Source organism: Thermobia domestica, chromosome 7, assembly GCF_964235325.1.
Source record: "Thermobia domestica chromosome 7, izTheDome1.hap1.1, whole genome shotgun sequence".
Lineage (NCBI taxonomy): Eukaryota > Metazoa > Arthropoda > Insecta > Zygentoma > Lepismatidae > Thermobia > Thermobia domestica.
This window is the reverse complement of record NC_137460.1, coordinates 55,542,126-55,569,050: the sequence shown is the minus strand read 5'-3', so window position 1 is coordinate 55,569,050 and position 26,925 is coordinate 55,542,126. Positions and strand designations below refer to the sequence as shown.

Below are 26,925 nucleotides of genomic sequence, written 5' to 3'. Positions count from 1 at the left end.
TTTCACTGTATATATATATATATATATATATATATATATATATATATATATATATATATATATATATATATATATATATATATATATATATATATATATATATATATATATATATATATATATAGATAGATAGATAGATAGATAGATAGATAGATGTAGATATATATTAGATAAATATACCCATTCTTCGCATGGAAGTCAAGGCCTGTGGAAGTATTACCCTCATTTCCGCGACCGCGAAAACTATGGATCTGAGACTAAATCGATCATTTTGGATTACTTTTACATGTCTCGGTATATCCTCCCCTCCCCGCTGATTCTCGGTCCGCATACAATGGTAGCTGAATTTGCAAGTGATCACTAATGAAAGTGTCACCATTCATCTCAGCGACCGCGAAAACTATGGATTTGACACTAATATCGGTCATTGTGAATTACTTTTACATGTTTCGGTATCCCCACCCCCCGCTGACTCCCGGCCCACATACAATGGTAGCTGAATTTGCAAGTGATCACTAATGAAAGTGTCACCATTCATCTCAGCAACCGCGAAAACTATGGATTTGACACTAATATCGGTCATTTTGTATTACTTTTACATGTTTCGGTATCCCCACCCCCCGCTGACTCCCGGCCCACATACAATGGTAGCTGAATTAGCAAGTGATCACTAATGAAAGTGTCACCATTCACCTCAGCGACCGCAAAAACTATGGATTTGACACTAATATCGGTCATTGTGAATTACTTTTACATCTCTCGGTATATCCTCCCCCCCCCCCCCCGCTGATTCTCGGCCCGCATACAATGGTATCTGAATTTGCAAATATCGCTAATGGAAGTGTCACCATTGTTCTCAGCGATCACGAAAACTATGGATTTGACACTAATATTGGTCATTTTGTATTACTTTTACATGTTTCGGTATCCCCGCCCCCGCTTACTCCCGGCCCGCATACAATGGTAGCTGAATTTGCAAGTGATCACTAATGAAAGTGTCACCATTCATCTCAGCAACCGCGAAAGTATGGATTTGACACTAATATCGGTCATTTTGGATTACTTTTACTTGTCTCGGTTTTCTCCCCCTCCCCGCTGACTCCCGGCCCACATGCGATTGTAGCTGAATTTGCAAATCATCGCTAATGGAAGTGTCACTATTGATCTCAGAGACCGCGAAAACTATGGATTTGACACTAATATCGGTCATTGTGGATTACTTTTATATGTCTCGATATCTCAACTCCCCCTTCCCGTTGACCCCCGACCCGGTGCCACATAGCATGAATTTGGAAGTTAATGCGATCGGAGTTTCACCATTGATTTCAGCGACCGCGAAAACTATGAATTCAACACTCATATCTGTTATTTTCTACTACTTTTACATGTCCCGGTAAACAACCCCTGAGACCCCCCTGGTTCGAATTTTGACAAAATCGTTTAACTCTGGTCTGGAGCCTGGACCAAGGTATTCGTGACTAAAATTTGGTAACTCTCGGTCAATTTGTCTGGTTCCCAAGCCGGTTCCGGTAAACGCCTCCCCATGAGACTCCCCTGGTTCGAAATTTGAAAACAACTTTTCGTCTTGATCTCGGGCCTAGGCCAAGGTACCCCTGACCAAAATTTGGTAACTCTCGGTCCACTCGTCTGGTCCCCAGGCCGCATACAGACAGACAAACTCACAAACAAACTGTTTATTTTATTTATATTAGACTAGATAGATTCTTGGAAATTATACCAGATTTTCATATTATCTTTCCGAACTAATTTTAAAGACCCGCTCCTACTTATCTTTATATGTATACAGTATATCTATATTTATATCTATATATGTATATAACAAACGCAGGAATTACCCCATAAATAACACTCCTGGAGGACCCCTTTCTCAAACACTTGTACAAACTTCAGTTTTCGTACCGGATGATTACCGAGACCTGGTGGAAAAAAAAAACTGCTTTTGCGTTCGAATTAAAAAAAAATTAGTTCTCCTCAGATTAGTATTCACTGATAATATTTTTATAAAATTTAAATTTGATGGGTAAATCAGTGGACTTTGAATACATCCACATCGTATCCACTGAGTTACAAAATTGTGTACCTCCAGACATGGGCGGCCGAAGAAAATTTTCTAGGGGAACATCTTCAATGTTTGCTATATTAGTCTGGCATTTAATGTGCATGGTTTGTTATATTACGTATACATTTTCGTGAGCCAGGGAGGTTCATTCTTATCAAACACGGAGATTATGAAGGAGCAGATCTACTGTACAAAATATAATAAAAACATCTCTTTCGGATTTCTATTATCCCGCAGTCCAACCCCGAGACGGAAACATAAGAGATAGGCTTTTTGTTTTTAAACAAGATAACGTGTCTAGCGAATGCTTTACATTGTGAAGATTATATTAGTGAAAATTAAACGAATATAATTTTACAACTTAATATACATATTACTAAATGTTTAGCTCCCCGTTGCTATGTTGTTAGCGATGCGCCTTTCTCGAACGAGGTTTGATTCATGGTAGGAGCTCATGTGTTTCAAATCCGACATTAAACTGTACGTTCACGTCTTGTAGAGCTTTGCTCCTAAAAACGACGCTAAACTATAATCTAATTTAATATTATTAATATTAAAAAATAATGACTTATCAATGTGACGTCAATTTTGTAGTCATCAAATCCATTTTATACTTTCACTTAATCCAGTGGATATTAATATAACAATTACGAGACACACGCGCATATAAATACTCAGAAACAAGCACATACACACGTATACATACACAAATATGAACACTTCAAATCTATTTACATGTGTTGAACTGCACTGCATCAAGTATCTTCTCATGTATCTGCATTTTCTGATTCATCCACAGATTTCTTATTTGTACGCATCAATCATTTTAGCATTTTCGGGAAGGTTCAGGGTTCGTTCTTCATTTAAAGAGTTGGTTCTCTGTATTGGAAACAGAATGAGGGGAGGGTGGGGGAATTTATACTTTATGAATGGATAACATTTTAAGAAATATATACAAAACATGCCGCTTCCGATGCTTCACTACAGCATTTCTTTTAGCGGTGAACTACTAGTGGTACCCTGGTGATAATACCCCCTCCCCTCTCAAGTTGTAAAGTGAGAAGGGACAGAAACATCCCAGACACTCAGGGTTCAGTTGACAATAATAAAACTATGGGTAAGTAAACATCTTGTGCAGAGTCACGTTTTGCTTATTTTTGAACATTTCTGTGAAATCAACAATACAACAGCGGAAATACTAACTGGTTTTATTACTCCAACCATCGCTTCAACAAGGGATAATTCCCAACGGTCAGTGTTCTCTTTCTCTTTTTCTGTCCTCGTTTTTATTCTCCACATCTTTAATGAAGTAGGGGGCGCCCAACCTCTCGACATTTGGACGTCTTTTCCTCTTGGTTTCGCCACTTGTTGAAGACAATCACCACAGCACTCTTCGAACACCTGACAAGTCCTGCAGTTTCCGAAATTCTCGTGCCGAGTGTTTCTGAGCGAGTACTTTCTTCAAAATATTATTAAAAATTATAGAAAGATTTTCGAGACATTCGAGTCGAGTCGAGATTTTTACCAGCTGTCTCGACTCGACTCGAGTCTCGACTCGAAAATTCGAGTCGAGAAATACGTTTGTCTCGACTCGTCTCGAATTTTACAAAGAGTGTCTCGACTCGAAACTCGACTCGAATTCGAGTCGAGTCGAGTCGAGATTCGAGACATGTCTCGACTCGAGCGCATCCTTAAATATCATGAAGCAGAATCACTAGAATAACAGTAAAGTTATTTCTAAATGCTAATACTGATGCCTCTAATTTATCATGATTTATGTCCAATTGTGTAATATTTGATTTTTTGAGAAATTGGTCCTTGTAACCCTAAGAATTCTTCTACTGCTTCTATGACGCCATTCTCGTTGGTAAATCGAGCTTTTTCAAGTTTGGAAAAAGGCGGAAATTCAATAGAGCTAACAATGTGGCGAAGTGTGGCGAATAGAATGAATTAGAAACAAATGGAAACCCGCAGTCATAAATTATTGTCGTGACAACCGATAGCGTCGAAGCAAGAACGTTACATTGTTGGAAGAGATCCATTTTTGTAATTCTCGTCCGTTTTCTCCTCTTATTTTACTGATATCTTTCAGAAGTTCAGGGTAATTGTCTCCTTTAATTGTATGATTCCAATCAATACTTCCTCGGGAATATAAATTAAATGAATAAAACTGTCACTTTCCCAGGGGTACCACGGCTAGTGATGTGAGGTGGAAAATTTTCCGCTATATTTTTCCGGAAAATTTTCCGTTCTAAAAAAAATGTCAGTAATCAAGTAACAATTCCTCAGCAATCATAAAATTGGTTGAATTCATGAATAGAAATGTTAAAAATTGAAAGATCGTTTAAAGAATCTGAAAATTTTCATGGCTCAGACAATTTTCAATACTGTGTAGGTACAAGTGAAACAGTTTTTCATGAATCGAAATATTTTCTGTCTTATATGAAAAATTGAAGAACTTTTTATGATTCGGAAAATTTTCATCATTTTGAAGCAAAAAGTAAGACAACTTTTTGTGAATCAGGAAGTTTTATTGCTCTGTAGAAACAAGTGAAAGGAATTTTCATAGATCGGAAAATTTTCATCACGATGTAGAAACAAGTGGAAAAAACTTTTCGTAAGCCGGACAATGTTGGATATTATGTATAGTGATGTTTGATGGAAAATTTTCCATTATATTTAACTGCACATCAGTGATGAAAATTTTCCGATTCATAAAAACATACTCCACTTATTCCTACATCGTTGTTTAGCCGTGATGTAAGGTGGAAAATTTTCACCTATATTTTTCCGGAAAATTTTCTGTTCTTAACAAATATCAGTGATCAAGTAACAGTTCCTCAGTATTCAAAAATTGATTGAAATCATGTATAGAAATGTTAAAAAGTGAAAGATCACTTAAAGAATCTGAAAATTTTCATGGCTCAGACAATTTTCAGTACTATGTAGGAACAAGTGAAACAATTTTTCATGAATCGAAAAATTCACTGTCCTGTACAGTGAAGAAAATTTTCCGGAAAATTTTGAAACGGATTATCTTAAAAAGTTTCATGAAGTGAAAATCTAACGATTCTTCATTCCAAGAATGTTTCAAAAACTTCAATGCGTTCTTCCCTCAGAATCCACCTTTGATCTTACAATATTAGATTTCGTCAGTTTAATAGGCATAATACGGTTTTCTCATAGCTTTACTACTTTTATAGATTTACATACTGCAACATTTATAAATACGTAGATATAATATAAAGTGCCTAATGTAAATTTTTGACTACCCAAAATTCGAGTTTAAGTAACTCATGAAAGCAAATACTGACCATTTTCTGGAAATAAAAATTTATTTATTCACATATTCATTCAGAAGAGAAATTGGATTGGGATATTTATTCTCTACGTACTCGATGTATGTTCCCTGCACATTACACACACACACACACACACAGAGAGAGAGAGAGAGAGACTGTATATTTTAACTTCACAACTTGAAATATTACGAAGTTTTCTGGTTTCCGAAAGCTATTTGGAAAAATAATAATTTGTTGCCGTCTAACTTCCCTCTACAAGAATTGAATTTTATAGCTGAATGTGCAGTTAAATATTGGAAAATTTCCCACCAAACATAACTATACATAATATCCAAAATTGTCCGGATTATGAAAAGTTTTTTCACTTGTTTCTACATAGTGATGAAAACTTTCCGATTCATGAAAATTCTTTTCACTTGCTTTTACAGAGCAATAAAACTTTTCGATTCACAAAAAGTTGTTTTACTTTTTGCTTCAAAATGTTGAAAATTTTCCGACTCATAGAAAGTTCTTCAATTTTTCCGTACAAGACAGAAAATACTTCGATTCATGAAAATTGTTTCACTTGTTCCTACATAGTAGGCTACTGAAAATTGTCTGAGCCATGAACATTTTCAGATTCTTTAAACGATCTTTCACTTTTTAACATTTCTATACATGAATTAAATCAATTTGATGAATACTGAGAGATTGTTACTTGATCACTGATATTTGTTAAGAACGGAAAATTTTAAAATCTTCATATATGCTTTCTGCGTCTGAATGGAACCCCCAAATTTACAGAGAAATCGGCGCCCTTGGATTGTGCTCAAGCTCTTGAGGGTGGGATGTGCACCCCTGACTGAAGGCGTGACCTTGTCTTCTTCAGAATGTTGAAAGATGCATACTATTCAATCAATTCCTTTTTCTTATTTTTTCTGATAGTGTTGGATCGGACCTAGCACTCGTTCAGAGTAACGAATAAAGCAAAAAATATGCCAACATCAGCTTCAAACAGTTCCAAAATTGTTCAGTGACATCTTGTGCAAATATGTATCTACTCAGAAGTCAGAAGACACGATGGAATTCTATCGAGTAGAAACCTCGAGAATCCGCTACCTGTGAGATGCCCATTTGTCTATTATTTGACGTGTTGACAACCGGCGATCTTGTGTAATCATGTTCAGGACGAGGTCAACGTTTTCTTTGCTGATGAGTAACAGGGCCGGATCCAGGATATACTTCTGGGGGGGGGGGGACGGAGAGTTGTCATACTGCTACTTTTAAGGGCTCCAAACTTTGGGATGGGTTTTATTTATACATATAAAATAAAAAAGTTTCCTCTTCTGGGGGGGGGGGCAATACCCCCGATCGCCCCTCCTCGGATCCGCCCCTGATGAGTAATGACGGTTGATACTCTCCCTGACCTTGATTCCTTTGGGAGGCTGTTGAGTATGAAGGGTTATATCGTGATGGATTTCAGATAGTGATGAAAATATTTGACCACAGCGCAGATATTCCAATTTAACTTACACATTTTCAACATCTCACTGACTTCAAGGAATTGGCAAAATAAACGAGAGAAACTTAATAACATGAACATAGTTAATGATAATATGAAAATACATAATTTTTTTTAAAAAAAATATAATATTCTCTTGATTATACTCGAAAACTTTTTCGGTTATTTCCCGTACCTCTTAGTGTATCCTCGGTGGAAATCTGACTTTTAAGGCCACACATATATTTAAGAAGTGTTTAAATTCACACTTAAATACATCAATCACATTATGGCAATTTTTTAAGCTTGTTTTTATCTAAATTGAAATAAGTTCGATGTGAATTCTAATGTCAATAGTATGTTAGCATTAATCATCTTCTTGTCTTATTAGCTGTTTGCATGTGTAATGCATAATATGAGACAGCACATTTTTATTTATGTCAGTGTTACATCATTCAAGGTAGCACTACAAACAAAATTATGGGTAAGAATACTCATGTAGATATGGCCTTGGCTACCTGCATATAGATGAATCATAAAATATTTTATAAATTTGATTAATTAAAAGAAGAGAATAACTCAATTTATTTATGTACTGAAAAAAATGCATTATTTTGAATTTTCGTAACATGAAGATTTACGTTCAAGATTTGACAATGAAGTTCCAGGAATAAGGGTAGTACTCTGTATCTGCTACCGACAAAAAAAAGTTTTTCATGCTAAATTAATGCTATGATATTCTTTTGCAGAACATGTAAGGATTTAATTAATTAATTCAAAAAGAAAAAAAATATCTGTGCCCTTCCGAACAGTAGTAATCGAAGAAAACCTGGTTCCTGTCATCGGATTCGAAGAGAATCTGAGCCCTGGTCGTCAAAGACGCCCTTGTTCACATTATCATGTATTTTTACATGGAAAAAGGGAATTTATCAACTCTGTGCAGCACTCGATTCACTGAGGTTTTTTCAGTCAAAGAAGGAGGTTCAAATCTTTTAGATCTTTCAGGATCTGCACGATCGTTTCGCGACTGATATGCATTACGTTCAGGGATGTCATTTCAGACTTCGCTTGAGGGGAGCAAGATCACCAACGACATAAGACTTTCAAGTTTTGTATTAGCATATTAGTAGACAATCGATTAAAGTATATGCATTCCTCAAACTCTTGGGGGGGGATTTCCCCCCTCCTAAATGACGCCCCTGATTACGTTCTCTCTATCATGCAATGATCTGTCTGCTGCAAGTCGCGAACATGGTCTACACTATTCTCTGAACGACTGGGTGATGGGAGTCCACTTCAGGGGTATCAGAAACATCTTCATGTCCATCACGAAATCAGGTGCACTGTTTAAACGCACGACCACGAGATACGACAATCTTGTGGTGAACAGTACTGATCAACTCATAAGTCTCTGTGATGATTTTCCTAACTTTCAGCAGAACTTAATGTTTACCATTTGTTCCATGTGAGAGTCGATGACAATGGGAACCACAGGTTCTTCCATGACATGTTTAGAAAGGCACAAACACTTTCTTTAAAAATTTTCTCACGTCCTGCAAAATAATCGCTGTTGGAACTATTCGTATATTCCTTGTCAAACCTTGTAATTGAAGGTCTCGCACATCCCTTTCACAATAGCCTAAGAATTTAGCAGAAGCATTATTGTTCTTTCGTGTTACGAAAATATTTGGTCTAGGAATTAATTCGTGCGGTTTTTAATAAAAATTGAAGCTTTATTTCAAAAACAAAGTAAATGAATACGTTAACAAAAATATTGTCCATCGCTAGCCACTACTTTCTCCCATCTTTCAGGCAATTTACGGATTCCGTGTCGAAAGAATTCCTCATCTTTTGACGCAATCTAATCAAACATCCATTTTTCGATATTTTCTGAAGAAGTGAACCGCTGTCCAATCAAATCGTTATTGATGCAATCGATCAAGTAGTAGTCAGACGGAGCAGTGTCTGGTGAATATCGCGGGTGGAGTAACACTTTTCATCCGACATTTTCCAAATAGGTTTTGACCGGTTTTGCGACATGTGGTCGAGCGTTATCATCTTGATAAATAAGTTTATTATGCCTGTTATTCCATTCTGGTCGTTTTCAGGCCAGAGCTTGCTTCAAACGCATTAATTGTTGTCGATAGCGGTGTCCATTAATAGTTTCACCAAGTTTCAGAAGTTCATAGTACACCACACGTTTCAAATCCCACCATATATACAGCATAACCTTTGCACAATGGATATCTCGTTTCGGTTGTGAAGGACCTAGTTCACCTTGCTTCACTCAGGCCTTTTTTCGTTTAGGATTCTCGTAATGAATCCACTTCTCATCACCAGTTACAATTCGATGCAAAAATCCCTTCCTTTTCTGTCTTTGAAGCAGCAATTCGCAAACGGTTTTTCTTCTTTCAACGTCTTTCTTTTCAATTCATGTGAAACCCAATAAGACATCTTTTGAATCATTCCTATGGCTTTGAGACGTTTGGGAACTGTTGTTTGCTCAACTCCAAATGCTTCTGCAAGTTCGTCCTGCGTTTGACACGAATCCTGATCAAGCAATGCTCTCAATTCTTCATCTTCAAATTCTTTTGGCTGTCCAAATTGCTTTTGGTCTTCCAAGCTGAAATCACCGCCTTTAAACCGTGCAAACCACTTCTGACACGTTCGCTCAGCTAGAGCATGGTCACCAAACACTTCCACTAAAATATGATGACTTGCGGTAGCACTTTTCTTCATGTTAAAGCAATGAAGAATAACTCCCCGCAAAAACACTTTATCAGGCACAAAATGCGCCATTTACAGTTGAAGAAAAAATGTTGTTGTTTCCGCTTCAAGCAACTGACATATACTAAACAAGATGCTCAATGACAGTAGTTTTCAACGCATGTTTGGATCAACGAAACTATGGAACAATAAGCTAGTTACGCCATCTTTTGTAAAACCGCACGAATTAATTCCTAGACCAAATATACGTTCTGTATCGATATGCGGAAGTGTTCCTTGGTAAGCTTCCCTGATTATGATGCAGCCGAATATACGTTTGCACGACGGAACAACGTTTCTTTCACTCGTGGGCCGAGTCCCGCTAGATTTCTGAAGAACAATGAATAAGGGCGAAAGTAACTTCGCGGTTGCAGCAACAATTGGTTGAATTGTGTAATGTGTGTTATAGAACCTATTGATTGCACAGTCCACATGGCTACTTTGATCCACGGAGGGCTAAAGTTCGACCGCTATGCATCTCCAGTTCAAGTCCACTCTGATCCCAATTGTAGAGATGTTCTGCTCTAAGATTATCAATGTTTTCCTGCATTAGTCGAATGAAGTTTGCAAATGTTGCTTTGTCTTCTGTGTTTTGCTCCAGACGCGCCATCGTAATTAACTTTGTTACCTTTCATTAAACAATGTTGTGGGTACGTTTAAATGTCAATATGGACGCAGTTAGCGTTGGGAGATTATGTTCCCAGTTTGTTTCTAGAACCCAATGTCATGAACTTTGGATATGTGCAGCAAGGAAAGTTTTGAAAGATTCAAACACAACACCTGACACTCCACATAGTTTGTCTCTGTGTACCACCAGAACCAACGTGTTTCTCTCAGTGGTACAATTGGCTTCTCGACTTAACCCTCTTGTACTTTGTCATGACGTTGCTCAACGACATTAACTTACGTTTTCCACTCTTCCAGTAGTTGACAGGCCCTTTTGTTTGTATTCCAAATTCACTGAGTCCCTATCTTCACCACAGAGAATCCCCATCTTCTATTCTATTGTCATGTTCATACAATTGTTCGTAAAGTTCTACAGTCTTGAATAGTGTATGGCTTTTGGATGTGATAAAATATAAGCCCCATCGAAATAAACTGTGGTATCGTAACTTCTTCATACATTGGGAGAGATCCTTTCATACCTGCAGTTATCATATCCTGGATGTGAATGGCGAATTGAGTTTCATCACTTGTGATACGAGCTTCGTGCAGGTCCTAAATAGACAAATTATGCCAATAATAGTCCTATAACGTAAGCTGGATTGACGCAATTCATGTGAGTGTGAAGATGACAAACGTCACCGTAATACCATTTATCGTTTCAAGTAGTCGCTGTTATTTAATTCACAAGTGTTAATTTCTAATCAAGAGGCATGCATTTTCATGTTATGAACACTACTATTGTCAGACCTATTTATATAATGGTATAAAGTGATTCTTGCGATATAACACTCTCAGCTGCTAACAAAATACTTATATCATGGCCAAGCCACACCATTTTGGTAGCATGTATGTTACAAAAAAAAAAAAAAAAAAAAAAAAAAAAAAGTCATCTGCAATAAACTAACCTCAATAATATACACAATCAGATAATACCTAGTAGTCTAGTACCAATAGTCTAGTCTAGTACCAATCAGATAATAAATCTATGCTCTCACTATACTAATCCTAATTTCATTCAAATTCCAAGTATGGCATAGTGCTCTGTGAAATCTCATCGGAGGTAGAACGATTGTGTATATTTCTTCTATATTATTTCATTGCGAATGGAAGTTTATAGAACTTTTTTTGTATCTTGTATTGTTTGTAATTTCTTAAAGTTTATATGCTGACATGTTCCATACTGGTATCATTATGTTCAAAATAAGGTCCAAAGAACGCAATAAACGAACTGAATTGAACTGTATAACCAAAATTTATGGGGTGTATCCGCCAACAGCTGGCTACACTAATAATTGGGCTTGTTAGAAGAAGAAAGAAAAAAGAACAGTTGACTTACTTTGATACGGAATATACAACTTATACTGCTAAATAATACACTTTTTTTTTAATTTGAAATATATTTTTATATAAAAAATAATACAATAATTACATTCGAAAATACATAAACGGTATAAATACAATGTTAACTGTATTTAATTGACTACTGCCGATTAGATGTACAACTACATCGTCTTTTAATTACATAGTTTATTTATTTATTTTTAAAAACATTTCATAATATAAATCTTTTCTTGTTTGCATACGTCAATACAATCTAGACATAGCCTTAAAAAAATTGTATCTTCTTTATGAAGCTTCAAATAGAGATTACAATATTAGGTTACGAACACGCAAAAAAGTGCCAGCACTCACAAGTGTTAACCACAGCTTTAATTGGTGCGAGTATGACCTTATGTGCATGCAAATACAATTATTTTTTAATTTTTTTTAATGTATTTATGTTTGTTTTTTTTCCCGCTGATTAAGCTTTCAGAAGCCCTTAAGATCGTCATTCTGAACACATAACTTTGACTAGTTCTCTCGAGCCAATTGTTGCTGATGTATTTTCCAACAAATTTTGTGACGGATTTTTCAGTCCTTTTACGAATGTAATTAAAACTGCTGCTTTGATCTCCATATAACTTAATGATGAAGAAATTGTCAAATATTCGCCACCCTTCATTAGATTCGTATTCTCCTCTTCTTTTCCTATACAGGAATTTGATTCCCGATCAGAAACATACCACTTTTATTCGAGGAAGATATCTCTCCTTGCAGATAGTAAATATACATCCTTGCAGTTTTCTTGATGGCTACTTATAAATGCAAACAAGGACTGAAAGCAAGCAATGGAAAATACGACTAACAAGTGCTGGTAACCATCTCTCCATAGTGCAAGTTCGCATCCTTAGGAACAATATTTGTTACTGTGTCTGGATGACAATTTCACTCCGTCATAGTACATTTTGGAAGCACTCTTCCCGAATGATATAACAATCCGTTTACAACTACTGAACACTGTCAGAATATTAACCTAAGAATTACACTCAATCTTTCTAATTGTTGGACTTAAAGGAAGCAGTATTATCCATCAGTACACGATATTAGGATTATTACTATATACCACATTTACATTAATCAATACTTAACTAAAATTCCCATAACAATCAGTCTTACAACCAGGGACGTACGCAGGGAATGAGTTCTGGGGATCCGATGCTTCCCCCCACACAATCAAGATTTTTCTGTACATTTAGTCTAATTTTGGATGTAAGTTTACAAATTTTAATATAATTTATCCTCATATTGAACTCGGAACCCTCCCAAAATAAATTCTTGCGTACGCCCCTGCTTACAACAATTTAAAGAAAAAACGCACAATATACAAGAATATAGACCTTTTCCAATATCTGTTTTGGGTATATTGCGTGTTCTGAGTAATCACAATTCATCTTACAGGGTGATTTCTGATATACAGTACAAGTTGGAGACTGTGTTCCAAAGAAATCGACAAATCATAGTTTTGTTTAATATTAATTAATTAATTAATTAAAAAAAAACTAGCCGAGGTACCTAAGTAACTAACTGAGCCCTCCGTTAGGAGAAAATGTTCAAAATGGACGGAGGTAATTCATTTAATTGAACCTTTCACTTATTTGAGGAAATTCTTGCTCGTTTTTATTAGTTCACACTGTTTTTTTTCTTCTTCTTTAAACGAATAATATTAATTATGAAATACGAGGAAAGAATTACCTTTACAACTCAACATTTGATATCTTGTGCATTTAGGCTCTTGGTTTGACGATATATATGATAGAAATGTACACACACTTAATTTTCAGTGCAATTAACTACAAGACCTTTCTCTCTTTTTGAAACCATTTATTTGTAGATGACAGAAGCCATTGGTAGGATTGAAACAAACAAAATTATATATATATATATATATATATATATATATATATATATATATATATATATATATATATATATATATATGTTTTTTAAATATATTTTATATAATTTGTTCCCTCGAAGACTTTCTTGTAAGCTGTATTGAAACATTTTACCATCGGCGGTTTTACGATTCGCTCCCCTAATATATTCATACAAAATGAAAATCGACTACAAATTTTCACACAGTCCTACCTTTATCAAATGACGTGACTAATATAATAGATTTACTACAAAGGCAAACTTATTTTTGCGAAGTGTTTAATCTATTTTTGTTCACATTCGATTTCAATAATTTTAAAATATCCTGATTTTCCGTTGATTGTGTCTTCAAATTTGCTCCTGATTTAACTTTTAGTAGATAATACTGTATTATTTATATACTACTTTTTCTACAAATTTTATATGTAGTATCTGTATTCTTATATGAAGTTTTTTTTATGTTTACTAATACAGTATAATTACCATAACAACTTTTTTTTTTTTTTTAATTGAAGTTTGTGTATACAGCACTAGTAAAAAAGAAACCCTCTAATGGAACTATTAACGAATCTGTATTTGTTAATTTCTTTTGTATTTGTTATAATAAATAATAGCATATGATGCGAGTTCTTATATATATTTTTTTTAAAATATGTTCCGAAAGACAACATTTAACTTATGATCGAGTAATACGTCTAAATTATGATTTCTGTTCTATGTAAAATATTACTACTAATCTTACACCCTAAGCAGAAGAAATCTACCTTTCTTTTGTGGTGCCGGTGCCGTAAAGTTTAATTTTCCTCTATTTGTACTGATATATTTGTGCATATTAAAGATACCAAGATTAACAACTGAGTTTACAAAAGAAGTCTATGAACAGTACGATTTGAATCTATTAATGCAATCCAAAATATTAACATTTCTGCTCAAATTAACATTGCCGCTTATGCCTACCTTCATGCCACCCTGTGTCCGTGAAACAACTCAGAGTACGGCCGTACTATTGTAGCCTCCTGGAGCCGCCAATGCAGTTTACTCACGTATATTAGTGGAAAAATTTTCGAAGGAAAGTATTTTAAAAAAAATATAACCTTACACCATCTAGCAGATTCCTCATCAAGCTTTGATGTTCATCTTAACAAGTCTGAGTTCAAAAATATCATATTTCAGCCCCGATTCTTGTTCAGTATTAAGTACATATCTGTAAACACTACTATAAACTTCATTTATATGTACTATTCATTACTGTACTCAAATTGTTATTTGTTTGCTTTTGCAGTAAGAAAGAAAAGTTGTCTTGTTTTAACTATTCATTCAAACAAAGTACAAATAGTTCTATTATAGTGTTTAAAAGTATATATATATTGTATGAAATATGTTTTGGAACAGAGACTCTTACTTCTCCAAATCTACTGGATGTCCGATAAGTATGGAACTATAAAGAATAATTGGTTTTCTTCTTTTAGTTTCGTTACAGGTATTTCCCTACTTGAGTAATATTGTTAAGTGTTAGCGAAGACCTCCAAATGATCCATTTGTGGGGCTGAAGTCAGAAGGAAGTTATCGACTGTGACCAGATCAATCACCTACTACGCACAATTGTGTGGGGAAATTCATGCAAGAAATAAAGGGGACAGGATATTTGATAGACAAACTTCAAAGCAGGCCACCGAGGACATCAATAGAGGAGCACATAACTTATGATAACTTGGGAGTGGTCTCCACAAGCCCTACGCAACGGACGTTATTAGTGGTTAATAGTAACCACAAAACCTTCATCAGATACAGGCTTGTACGAAACAATATGGCGATCGCCTTCTTAGTTTCATGCTGTTACGGAGCGATCGACTTATCTATCAGTCCCTTCTTTTTTCAGACTGTGTGACTAGATAAATATATTTATCAATGCTCCAGGAGGAAGTATTTTCATCAATCTTGAATCCAGAAGGAAATTTCCCAATTTGATTTCAATAAGATGTGCAGCAACGCATTACTATGAGCAGGTTAGGTTCGTACATGTATAGACTTGGAATTTCCTGGCATTAGATTGCCCGATAAGGACTAATTGAGTAGCCCCACAGTACGTTCAAACTTGTCAGCATTTGATTTTTATCTGTGGGCAACTTCTAAGTCATGGTGTACAGGAAGTCCAAGGCGTAAATCATCTTAGGAAACGTATAGTGTCATGCTGGCTCAAATCAGTCAAATCGGTTTTTCCCTGTATATTTGAAACAGTTTTGCACAACGGTCAACGGCGGCCATATTAAACGAACACTCCGTAAGCTGGGGATTTTTCCTATAGTTCCAGATTTAAGGGACAGCCAAGTTACAAACTCAAGCAAAATAACGCCTTTATTTGCCTCTTTTTCACGCAATATGTAAAGTCAGGTAACAAACAAAAATAAATAAACTATCTTTGGTACATTCAACTTTTTCTCCTACATTTATGGCAACCCTTTAGAAACCACTGAGTAGCTAGCTCTATATCACAATATCTTATCTAACCGTAGTAATTTTTTCTAAATCCACTACTTTTTCCTACACCGCTACTTTCTCCACAATAAATAAACGTCTTAAAATACATAAAATGCATTTGCTTTATGTCAACTACGTTGTCTATAACCTAAATATATGTTGCAAATTTATTTAATGTTGAGACTTATTTAAAAAGGAAACAATAAAAATAATGTAGAAAAACAGTTGAATTCTTAATTAGGATCAAGGACTAATTTATAATCTTTGACATTTTTCAGCTAAAATTTGAACGATTTACTCTTTTTCTTCTTAAAAAAAAAAAAGTAACATATATGTATATTTATTAACTTGATTATCTCTATTTTGAATGAAACCAAGATATTAAAGTTCGAAGTTACATACCACCGTTTAAATTATTTGTTGTTCAAAAATGTAACGTTTTGAACATGCTCACATTGTTTTGATTTCAGTTTTCCGTATTGAATCACTAGAACTTTGAGTATTTTGGTGTTCACATAATATATTTCCTTTGAAATTATCAACCAACTAATGTAGTTCTCCAAAATTACAAAAACCAAGTTACATAATGACTTTTCAACACCTCTTGCTAATGCATTGTTTATGTAAGTTGCTTACGAGGGAGCACGAGTGTTTTGAAAAATAAGAGTGACAATAGTTCAGCGTAAATGACATATACGTTAATGCAGCTGTGATTTATTATATTATAGTCCAGAAGGTATAACGTCGTTGACTTCCCGCGCTTGGACCTGCTCGTCACTGGAGGTGTGGTAAGAGGGTAGCCAATCACCACTAACCGTCTCCTGCGCTCAACGAGCCACGAGTAACCAAACTGTTCACTCCCCATAAACGTCACTACAACTTTTCGCGGGAAGCGAACGACGTTGTACCTTCCGTACTATAACAATTGAAAATTCCATATGGAAAATCGATTATTAATATAAATTATACCTCTAGTTATACCTCATGAAGCTTCCATTGGTACAGCTGGATTAACATATATGTCGTTTACCTTCAATGATAGTCCCCCGTTTTTCAAAACACTTGATAAATCTGAGATATACATAATGAGAAGTGTTTATGGTCCATGTTAAATCAAAGTTCTCAATTCATTCTAGCTGCCTTATAAACTCAAAATATACAATAAATTCACTTTGCTCTTTTCCACACTATTATCGATATAAACAACTACCAATCGTTGACTTTCCGCTAACTTCACTGACAATATTGTTAAGATACAAGGAAGAAGAAATATATCAGTATACATCAAATAATGACGTGTTAAAACAACACAAAATGACTACTATTTGGGCATGTTACTTGTGTGTTAATTTAAGACCAAGGACATCACCTTCCGAACATATCAGAAATAACAAGTAATTATCAGTAAGAATTTGCATTGGATATTACTGTTTGCTAAAGCAAATTTGTACACAGTATTTGGCATATATGGAAGTAACGAGTAACGTACTATGTATTCTGTAATCGGTCATGTAAATAGTTTTGTAAACCTATGAATTGTCTAACAACAGTGACATGAGTAGCAGTTCTGCCATCTGTTGTTCTTATCTGTTTTTCGTATTTGCAAAGATATAAAAACAACAGGTGGCAGCACTACTACTCATGTAACTGCTGTCAGATAATTCATAGGCTTACAAAACTATTTTCGTGACCGATTACAGAAAGCCATATTACATTATTCCTTACTTGGTTTAGATGTCAAATATACTGCGTTAAGATTTGCTCATTAAACAATAAAATCAAATTTAAATGATCACTGATAATTACTAGTTACTTCTGATATGCTCGGAAGGCAATGTCTTTGGTGTTAAATTAACACACAAGTAACAGGATAAAGTGGTAGTCAATTTGTGTTGTTTCAACACTTCATTTTGGGCTGTGTAGGGGTAAAATGAAAAGGAATTAATTATACAGGTAATTATGCATACGGACATAACTTAACTTACCAACCTTGCAGACACTTGTGTTTGTAAGTGCAAAATATTTTTGTACATACGTGTTACCTGTACAATTAATTTCTAATCATGCTATCTTCATTAACTTCCTGTTTCTTGCATGTTTTATCCATAGTTGGAAAAATTAATGATAAATTTATAACGGATTAATAATAAAAATTAAAGGTAACGGTTAAAATTAAAATTAACTTCAATTTAAAATAATAGTTTTCACTATTACGCAATGAGAATTGTATTGAGTTGCAAAAGTTAATATAAATTAACAAAATTAAGTGCAAGAGGAAATTAATCGATTATTCTGAAAAATTACTGTTTTCAAACAAAAGTGATAATTAATTTAAAAAATTAAAAAAGGTAAAAAAAATGAGAAAAAATAATGAAAATTATGTCTTTTAATGTATTTTTTTGTACATCTGTTAGTTCTACAAGGAACACAGTTTTTTAGAATGCATGTACAAAAAAAGTGTTTGCAGAATATCCGTTTCACGCATTTTCGAGAAAAATTAACGATTAATAGTTTAATTGTTACGATTTTTAACGATTATCAATTAAAATTACTTCTTTCGAGAAAAATAACGATTAATAGTTTAATCATTACGATTTTTTAACGATTATCAATTAAAAATTACTTCTTTCGAGAAAAATAACGATTAATAGTTTAATTGTTACGATTTTTAACGATTATCAATTAAAAATTACTTCTTTCGACAAAAAATAACGATTAATAGTTTAATCATTACGATTTTTTAACGATTATCAATTAAAAGTTAACTCTGCAAAATTTAACTGATTAAATTAGAAATTAATATAATTTTAAAATGACTAGTTTAACTGTTTTCTTTAATGGATTAATTAAAAGCCTAGTCTTAACAATGCTGCCAATGGAGGGAGCGAAAATTCAATAATTAATTAAGAAATTTCAAATAGTGTAGAGCACAAAGCTTTGGGTATTTTTTGAGTTTTAATATGATATTTAAGTTATATTCATATGCATTTTGTATCATTTAGAGCGCTGTTTTCCTGATTAGCGATGGGTTACCCTGTATTAGAAATGCTTCTTTACTCACAATAAATTCAAGCTGTCGGAAACCCGTACTCAATAACCCGTGTATATTTTCATACAACACAGATTGCAAGTTCAATATCAAGAAACTAAACTGTTCATATTTGACAATATATACATACCGGCGCGGATCCATGGGGAGGGCTATAGTGGCTATAGCCCCCCATCCCCCCTTTGACGCTCAGGTACACTTGATAAAATGGGCTTCAATCCTACTTTCTTTACACTGGTTAAAGCGGCAAACTATGGTATAGTCCCTCCCTTGATCATATCCTGGATCCGCAGCTGTATACATACATACAAAATTGTTCTCTGTTATTATATCATAGGGTGCTATAACAAAAGATTAAGTAAGTGTATCTTACTTCTTCATCAACTGACAAGACACATTTTTAATTTAAAATTATATTCATTAGATGTTGATATGTTGAATGATGCATGAAATGCTCATAGTCAAAATATATATAAACATCGATACCTTTTTGTGAATAATTTTCAGCACTACATTGTACAAACATTATATATATAAATATGAACTACTTTTCTTTCCACACACCCCGTACAACACTATCAGTTAGGGGTTTGATTAATTTCTGGAATACGTCCATCATAACACATGCATTCATATACATTAGGTACTAATCTAAGAACGAAACACTAAAAACTAAACCATTTGTGGAAAAGGTTGAATTTACAGTACGACTGCAACAACATGTTGTATTGCACAAATTTAGAACAGGTACTTATAGATTTTTGATATATATTTGAGCATATCTTAAAAAATAATATCAATAACAGTCTTCAGCTGCAGTCCAACTGAACTTAAGTTGCTTGAATTATACTGTAAGACTAGTTTACATGAATCTATTGCATTAGCAGATCTACCCTTGAAATTCTATAACTCTAGAAAATATTACATGATTTGCACATAAAGGTACAAATAAGTTGCTTATTTTCTTGATTTGTTATAAGTTGCGTGTGTGTATTTCTTATTTAAAAAAAATACTATTTGAATAGTGGTTGTAAGAGTTTAATAACGCTTATCCAACAATATACTTTTGAATAATGCCGTTTTTAATCTATAAATGCCATAAAATTATATACAAAGTACACCCTTCTGATCTTCTATATAGATATTAGAAATGAGTGGAGGAGGGGGTATATTTATATTCACAAATATTATGAAAAATACGACTTTCCCCAAGAACTTTCTCAACAAGATACCGGTGAAAATCCACCAGATATAGTGCGTATTGGATTTTTTTTTTTTTTTTTTCAGGGTGGACTGCTGTCTTCTAATAAATATACAGATCTACAAAATGTTAGAGAAAACGACTCTATCGGAAAACGCATAGTATTCCACGTTGGAGATTGAGTTTAGGGTTAACAATTTTATCTCGTACGAAAAAGCTATAAAACTATATATTTTTTTAAAAAACCCTCCGAAAAATAAATAACAGATAGGCAAAGAATAGGGATTGAAAGTTGGTAACTACAACCTGGGAGTTATTCAATAATATCACGAAAGATGCACCATAGGACAAGACCTATTGCAGAATACATTAGATTGTTAACATTGCAGAAATTAATATCACGAAAGATGCACCAAATAGGACAAGACCTATTGCAGAATACATTAGATTGTTAATATTGCAGAAATTAATATCACGAAAGATGCACCAAATAGGACAAGACCTATTGCAGAATACATTAGATTGTTAATATTGCAGAAATTAATATCACGAAAGATGCACCAAATAGGACAAGACCTATTGCAGAATACATTAGATTGTTAATATTGCAGAAATACAAGAGATTAGATAGAAAATAAAAGGAAGCATTCAGAAATAAAACTGTTATTTTGTCATCGAAGAAAAAACAAAACAGGTTTTACTGTTTCTAAAAAGATTATAGATAAAATATAAGCTGAACCAATACACGACAGAATATGCACAATACGGGTAAAAGGAAAATTTAGGAGGATTACAATTATGAAGATATATGCACCAACATAAGAAAAAGAAGTGGAAAAAATATGAGACACTGGAGAGGATATATTACTACGGAAATATGTACTATGACATTAATACGAGTAGTTATTGCAAAGGATGAAATTGAAAAATGTATAGTAAATATAGCTGCAAGATGCGGGTTGCATCAAGAGAACAATTTGCGGTGGCGACAAACATGGTAATTAGAACCACGCAGTTCTCTTATAGACTTCAATAACAAAAGGATTTCTGTTCGAAATTAAAATTATGAACTACAATGAGTAAGTCTCATATAAATGTCTGCACTGTACATTGAAAAACTATCTAGTAAAAGTTATTTGTTTTTTTAAAGTTGCGTACAGGCCTAATGTCTTAAATAGTAATCACATTAAAATTTCAGTATTTATAAATATTGATGCAAGTAATTACAATAGTCTTGTAAACCTAATGTGTAAAGGATTTCCGATAACAAAAGAGGATCGATTTTTTTAAAGCCCTAATACATGACATGCACAATACCCTCCTTTGTATCCATTTTTTGTGTATGTTGCATTGGGTTAAGGTTTAGAGATACAATAAAATCATGCTATTCTAATTACTTTCGGCACCTTATAAAAGAACTGTACAAAGTTCATATTGTATGTATAAACTGTGACTCAATGAAACTTAAACAGACATATTGTATCAATTCAACTTAATAACAATATTGCCTTGCAATGACACATTTAAGTACTATAATGTATCAGTTATTAATAACCAACTTCTTAAAAAATCGAGTATAATACTCGGATAATATGCTCTCCTCGAAGTTCGCTATTTACATTGAGCAACATTTTGCTGTCATTCAACTGAATCGGAAATGGGACAAATCTCTTAAATAAGTTTTCTTTTTTAGTATCTAATAAATAAATTAGTCATTTTATCAACACCTCCTCTGTCCTATACAAGATCTTACACTATTTAGATTACAGGCAACTACAGTACTTAGATTTCTCAATTTGTCAAAACTACAGTCAGATCGTGAAGGAAGTCACATCGGTAAAAATCGGTAAGTTTTTTCTCTTAGTAAGTTTTATCTCATCGGCAAGAAGAAAACTTACTTAATTTACATTATTCTTGAATATAACAGTTAATGAATTAGATATCTTTCTTTCCCTTAGTTTTAAACGATAAAGCTTTAATATTTACCGATGTGACTTCCCTCACAAGCCACCTTTAGTCAAAGCTATTGAAACAAAAATGAATACACTTTTGCAATCATCTGTCTAGTACCACTGTATACATGTTCTTTTGTCTAGAATTTCAGAGCGATTGGATCAGTTTGGTTAGATCTGTCTTGAAGAAATGTAAGTTGTAGAATATCATATTAAAAATTGTCTATTTGTTTCACACTATTAATAAAGAAAAAGCATGTATGAAGTCCGTACGCACTTTTATGGTGTGAATATACGTAGAATAATTAAAAGTGAAAAAGTTTCTATGTTGAAATTTTACTGTATTTTTCGTGAGCAATAGTATCTTCAGTATGCTGAAGAATAAAGGATATTTATATCACTGATACAAACAGCATGACATCCCTACGTATTCACAGTGATAAGAATATTGCTAGAATCAAGACTAAAAAAAAACAACTCTTTTTATTGTAACAGGCATAAAGACAAACTAATTAACAGATGAGCCAATTATCAATACTGGACTGTATAGAGATTCGACGTCCACCCAGGATCGTGAGGCAAACTGAGGAGTCAAGTGAATAAAAAAAAGTGACGGCCACTAGGTGTAGAAAGCACCTGATCCGCTTGTTCAGACCACGTGTTCGTCGCTAAACTGGATGTAGTTCAGCCGGTGGCTAACAGATGGCGTTGGAGCGACTTAGGGCTCCACAAAAGGAGTTCTTACGCCTAGTGGTGGTGGTGGTGGACTCTATAGAGATTGATAGAAATGTAGAAAGAGCTACAAAAGGTTATTCATTGAAAATATCTTATAAACTTTATGGCACGAACTTTAGTTCATGTATGGTTCGATAGGTAATTTATAAGCGATCGTACCGACTTCAGTCTGTGAAACGTAAGAAACAAAGAGCAGTTGATGCCCAAGTAGAAAACTGTGTTGTTTTTCGCACAAATAAAGAATGTTTGCCACGACTCTGGAAGTTCTTCATGCTTATTTCGGTTCGCGATTGTCTCCTAGCATACAAATAAGTCTATAGGTCTGCATGTATAGATCAGCCAGACAATTTGAAACTGATGTCTATAATTTGAAGAAAACCTCTGTAGGAAGAGAATACTGAAGATGTAAGAGTGTACAAAACAGCTCTTGATATTTATCCTTGTGAGAATATCTGAAGAAATAGAAAGATTAGCAGCGTAAAAAATAATGACAAGTATGTTCTATTCCAAGCAGCCATCGTGACTTTCTCCTCGATTTTTTTTTCTATTTTAGTTTTATGTCCCAGCAGACTAAAGGAAGAAAGCGACTACCGAAACTGAATTAATATGAAAAACTGGCGACATGAAAATGTGGGAGAAAACGGAAGAACCTCGAGAAAACCCATGGACAAAATGCCGTATGCCAAAAACTTACATAAATGGAGATCGAACTAAGGAATTCTTCAAAGAAATGACAGAGGATTTGAGTCGTATAGACATCATAAATCTAAGAGTTTTGAAGAGTTAAATGTCAAGACGTGGACATACTGAACACACTAACTAGCTACATAAACCAACTGAATATATTAATGCTAATCTTTCTGCAATAGTTATATAGTGTGTTACGACTTTTAAAAGTCATTTTCAGAGTATCACTTCGTGCGCTATTCTGTATATTGTGTACAGTACAGGAAAGAATGGGAAAAAAATCTATCACAACACTAAAACAATACAAATAAGCAACATAGCACATAGAATAATGTTATGAACTATCACATTCATACAGTAACGTATGACTGATTTCAGTAATACAAACACCGTACCAGTGCACATAATAAAATACATACTTATAATAATTGTCATTGTTCAGTTACAATTAAAACTTATAATAATAAATATTTACATTTGGTCTTAGCTGTACATTACTAGCTGCTATCAGTCTCTGTTTATCGACTTCTTGTGTTTCAATGCTCTTTTATGACATTTTATTTTTCAATATTGCGAACTTATATTAATCAATGATCTACAATAATCAAATATCACAATTGTTTCTGCTGGTTACATTTTGTTTACAGCTGGAAACAGCAACAGTATATCTCAGCCAACAAATGTATAATATTTCACTTATACTATTGCATAACTGTATAGTAAACTGGAGAACATGTTTACTTGGATGCTCTCTTTAGATGATACCCAAACATAATTTCAATTAACATATTGAACAAGTATGTACTTCCTCTGTGTAGCTAAAATTTCACTTTAAAAACAGTCCTTTATTTACTTTTCTGTTCTTTAATGCTTTCCCATAACAATTTTCTTAAGAGAAGTTCAGTTACAACTTGGTTTGGTATCTAAGGCAAATGTATGAAAAACATTAAATGTAATTTCGTTAAAAAGGGTACTACAGTAATAAGACAAATATTTTCTTATGATAATGTGAAGCCTTTTTTTTTTATCAAGTTCGCTAAATATATAGCGTAAAACATTATTTATAAAAAAACATGTTGTACTCTGAGATTTCTGGCCATAATTGACTATTTATATTGTTGATATATAACACTCATGACACAAAAGATTATATTATTTACATCGGTATCAGTATTTTACACATAATAGTACATACATATCGAGTGTTTAACGTGATGGAAAAACACGGGGAAATAGCATTGCCTTACTTTCTTTTAAAATACACAATAGAAACACCAATATTCTATTTTTCCTTTTTTTTCGAATCGCTTCGAACGTTATGTATCATTAAAAAAAGGGGAAAAATAAAAGAAATCTTCCATTTATTACAGCTATTCAAGCTATATCTTCTGTGTGGATTTCAGCAATATGCTCTGTTGTATGGCAGGACTCTTCTTTTTCTTCGCTCTCATTTTCGGTGGTAAGTACACTTGCTACACCTTCCGCTACTTCTGCCAGCAATGACGATGCCCTGGCGTCCTGTTCTTCTTGTTTCTTGATTTCTGCTCTTGCTTCACTACACCTTTCAACACGAGATGTCACACCATCACTAAGGGCTATGCCAAAAATAAAATAGCCAAGTCCTGATCCTATAACCACTCCGATTGCAAGATATGCATTGTAAGTCATCACAGCTAACATTAGAATATATCCCAAGAGATTTTCGATTATCAGCAACGTTCCTTGATGAAGCATTGACGACATCCTGGGGAAATCAATAAATTACTATTAATTAAAAAAAAACTTACCCCAAAAGCACCCATGGCATAGTCTGTATCAATACATGGAAGGTGGTTACTTTGATAGTTTTAGATATTATTGAATTTAATAGACGTTAAAATTTAGAACAAAGTGTGAAACCTGTACTTTTGTTTTATTCAAAAAAATTCTGGCCCGAGGTACTGGCGGTCAAGGTAGCGCCTTGGGCGCCATTTTTCACGTGAGATTTTCTGCAAAATATTCAAATGCTCTATCTCTGGAATGGCTCAGGATATTTTGTTATCTTTTTTTTTATTTCAAAGATAATAATTTACTGATTCCAATGATGTCCTCTGCTTGGAAACATGTGCCAAGTTCTCGTGCTATAGCCTCCTGATTTTCTTTTAAATAAAAAAATTCAAAAATTCCCATATTAAAATTTTATTTATTATTATTATTATTTTACTGTTGATAGGTTCTGTACAGTACTACATTGAGCTTAACAGGTTTTATAAACAATGTTCACTTTTAAACTTCAGTGGCTAATGTCTTGATTGTACTTTCGTTTATTTATTTATTTGTCTCAGAAACATTAATCCCAAAAATTCTGTCAATTTTATGAGAGTTGTATCTTTAAGGGTACTGCATATCCTAAAAAGGAGAACACGTTATTTTGGTTCTGGAATATTTTTTTATAATGTTTTATTAAAAAATCTATTCTCGGACCAATGGAATAAAAATGATAAAATTATTTTCTTTATGTAGATTCTTCCAAATCATGAAAAGTCTTCTGGAACAATGTAGAACCTTCCAGATTATTCCAGAATTTCACAGAACCATCTAGAATATTCTGGAACCATCTAGGTTATTCCACAATGTAACAGAACTTTCTAGAACAATCTTGAAACACCCAGATAATTCTGTATGTTTGGCCTAGGATATAAAAGGGAGGATATGTGAATTCACAGTTCAGTTGTCAATAGGCAAACAAAGACAGCAGTTCATCATTTTGTGGTCCAACAGTACTTATAAACTTTTGTGAAGATCCTGCTGATTGATTGGGTTGTAGGGTGTTTTGTGGAAAGGACTGAATTTGAAATGTCTTCTCGCTTGAAACACAGGAGAATGAAATGTGCTGACTATTTGTATATCCATAAAAGAGTAACATATAAGACTAGCTAAAAAACATAATTTCTTTAGGTTGAGAATGAAAGTGTTCATTTCGAAACTCTATCTCAAAGTCAAGATGTTTCCATTGATGGCTTTTTGTGTTCTACATAATTTGACAATATCAACAATGACATTAATTGAATCAGAAATCTCCCATGGTGTGGATGATAAAGACTTTGTATCTGCAAAAGAAGAATCACATTCTTTGAAGAAGTTAGCTACAGAGGTTGGAGTTAGTCCTGTTAAGAAATCATGGTCAGAAGCCAAGTCGTAAGCTGTATATATCAAGAAAACACAGCGAAATTACTGCAGTCATAGGTGAGCACATCAAATCACAACTGACCAAATTCTTCCAAGTAGAAATTTC

The 26,925-nt window shown here is 33.9% G+C and overlaps 1 protein-coding gene across 2 annotated transcripts in view; it reads right to left on the bottom strand.

Annotated features, from left to right (window-relative positions):
- Nucleotides 1–15,903: 15,903 nt before the first annotated feature.
- LOC145690122 (protein SLC31A2-like) overlaps nt 15,904–26,925 on the bottom strand; it is a 28,710-nt gene continuing 17,688 nt past the window's right edge. For both annotated transcript variants that reach the window (XM_081764705.1, XM_081764706.1), the window contains one exon: nt 15,904–25,395. In XM_081764705.1, the coding sequence (XP_081620831.1) occupies nt 25,026–25,395 (370 nt within the window). In that variant the 3' untranslated portion in view covers nt 15,904–25,025. The remainder of the gene's footprint in view (nt 25,396–26,925) is intronic.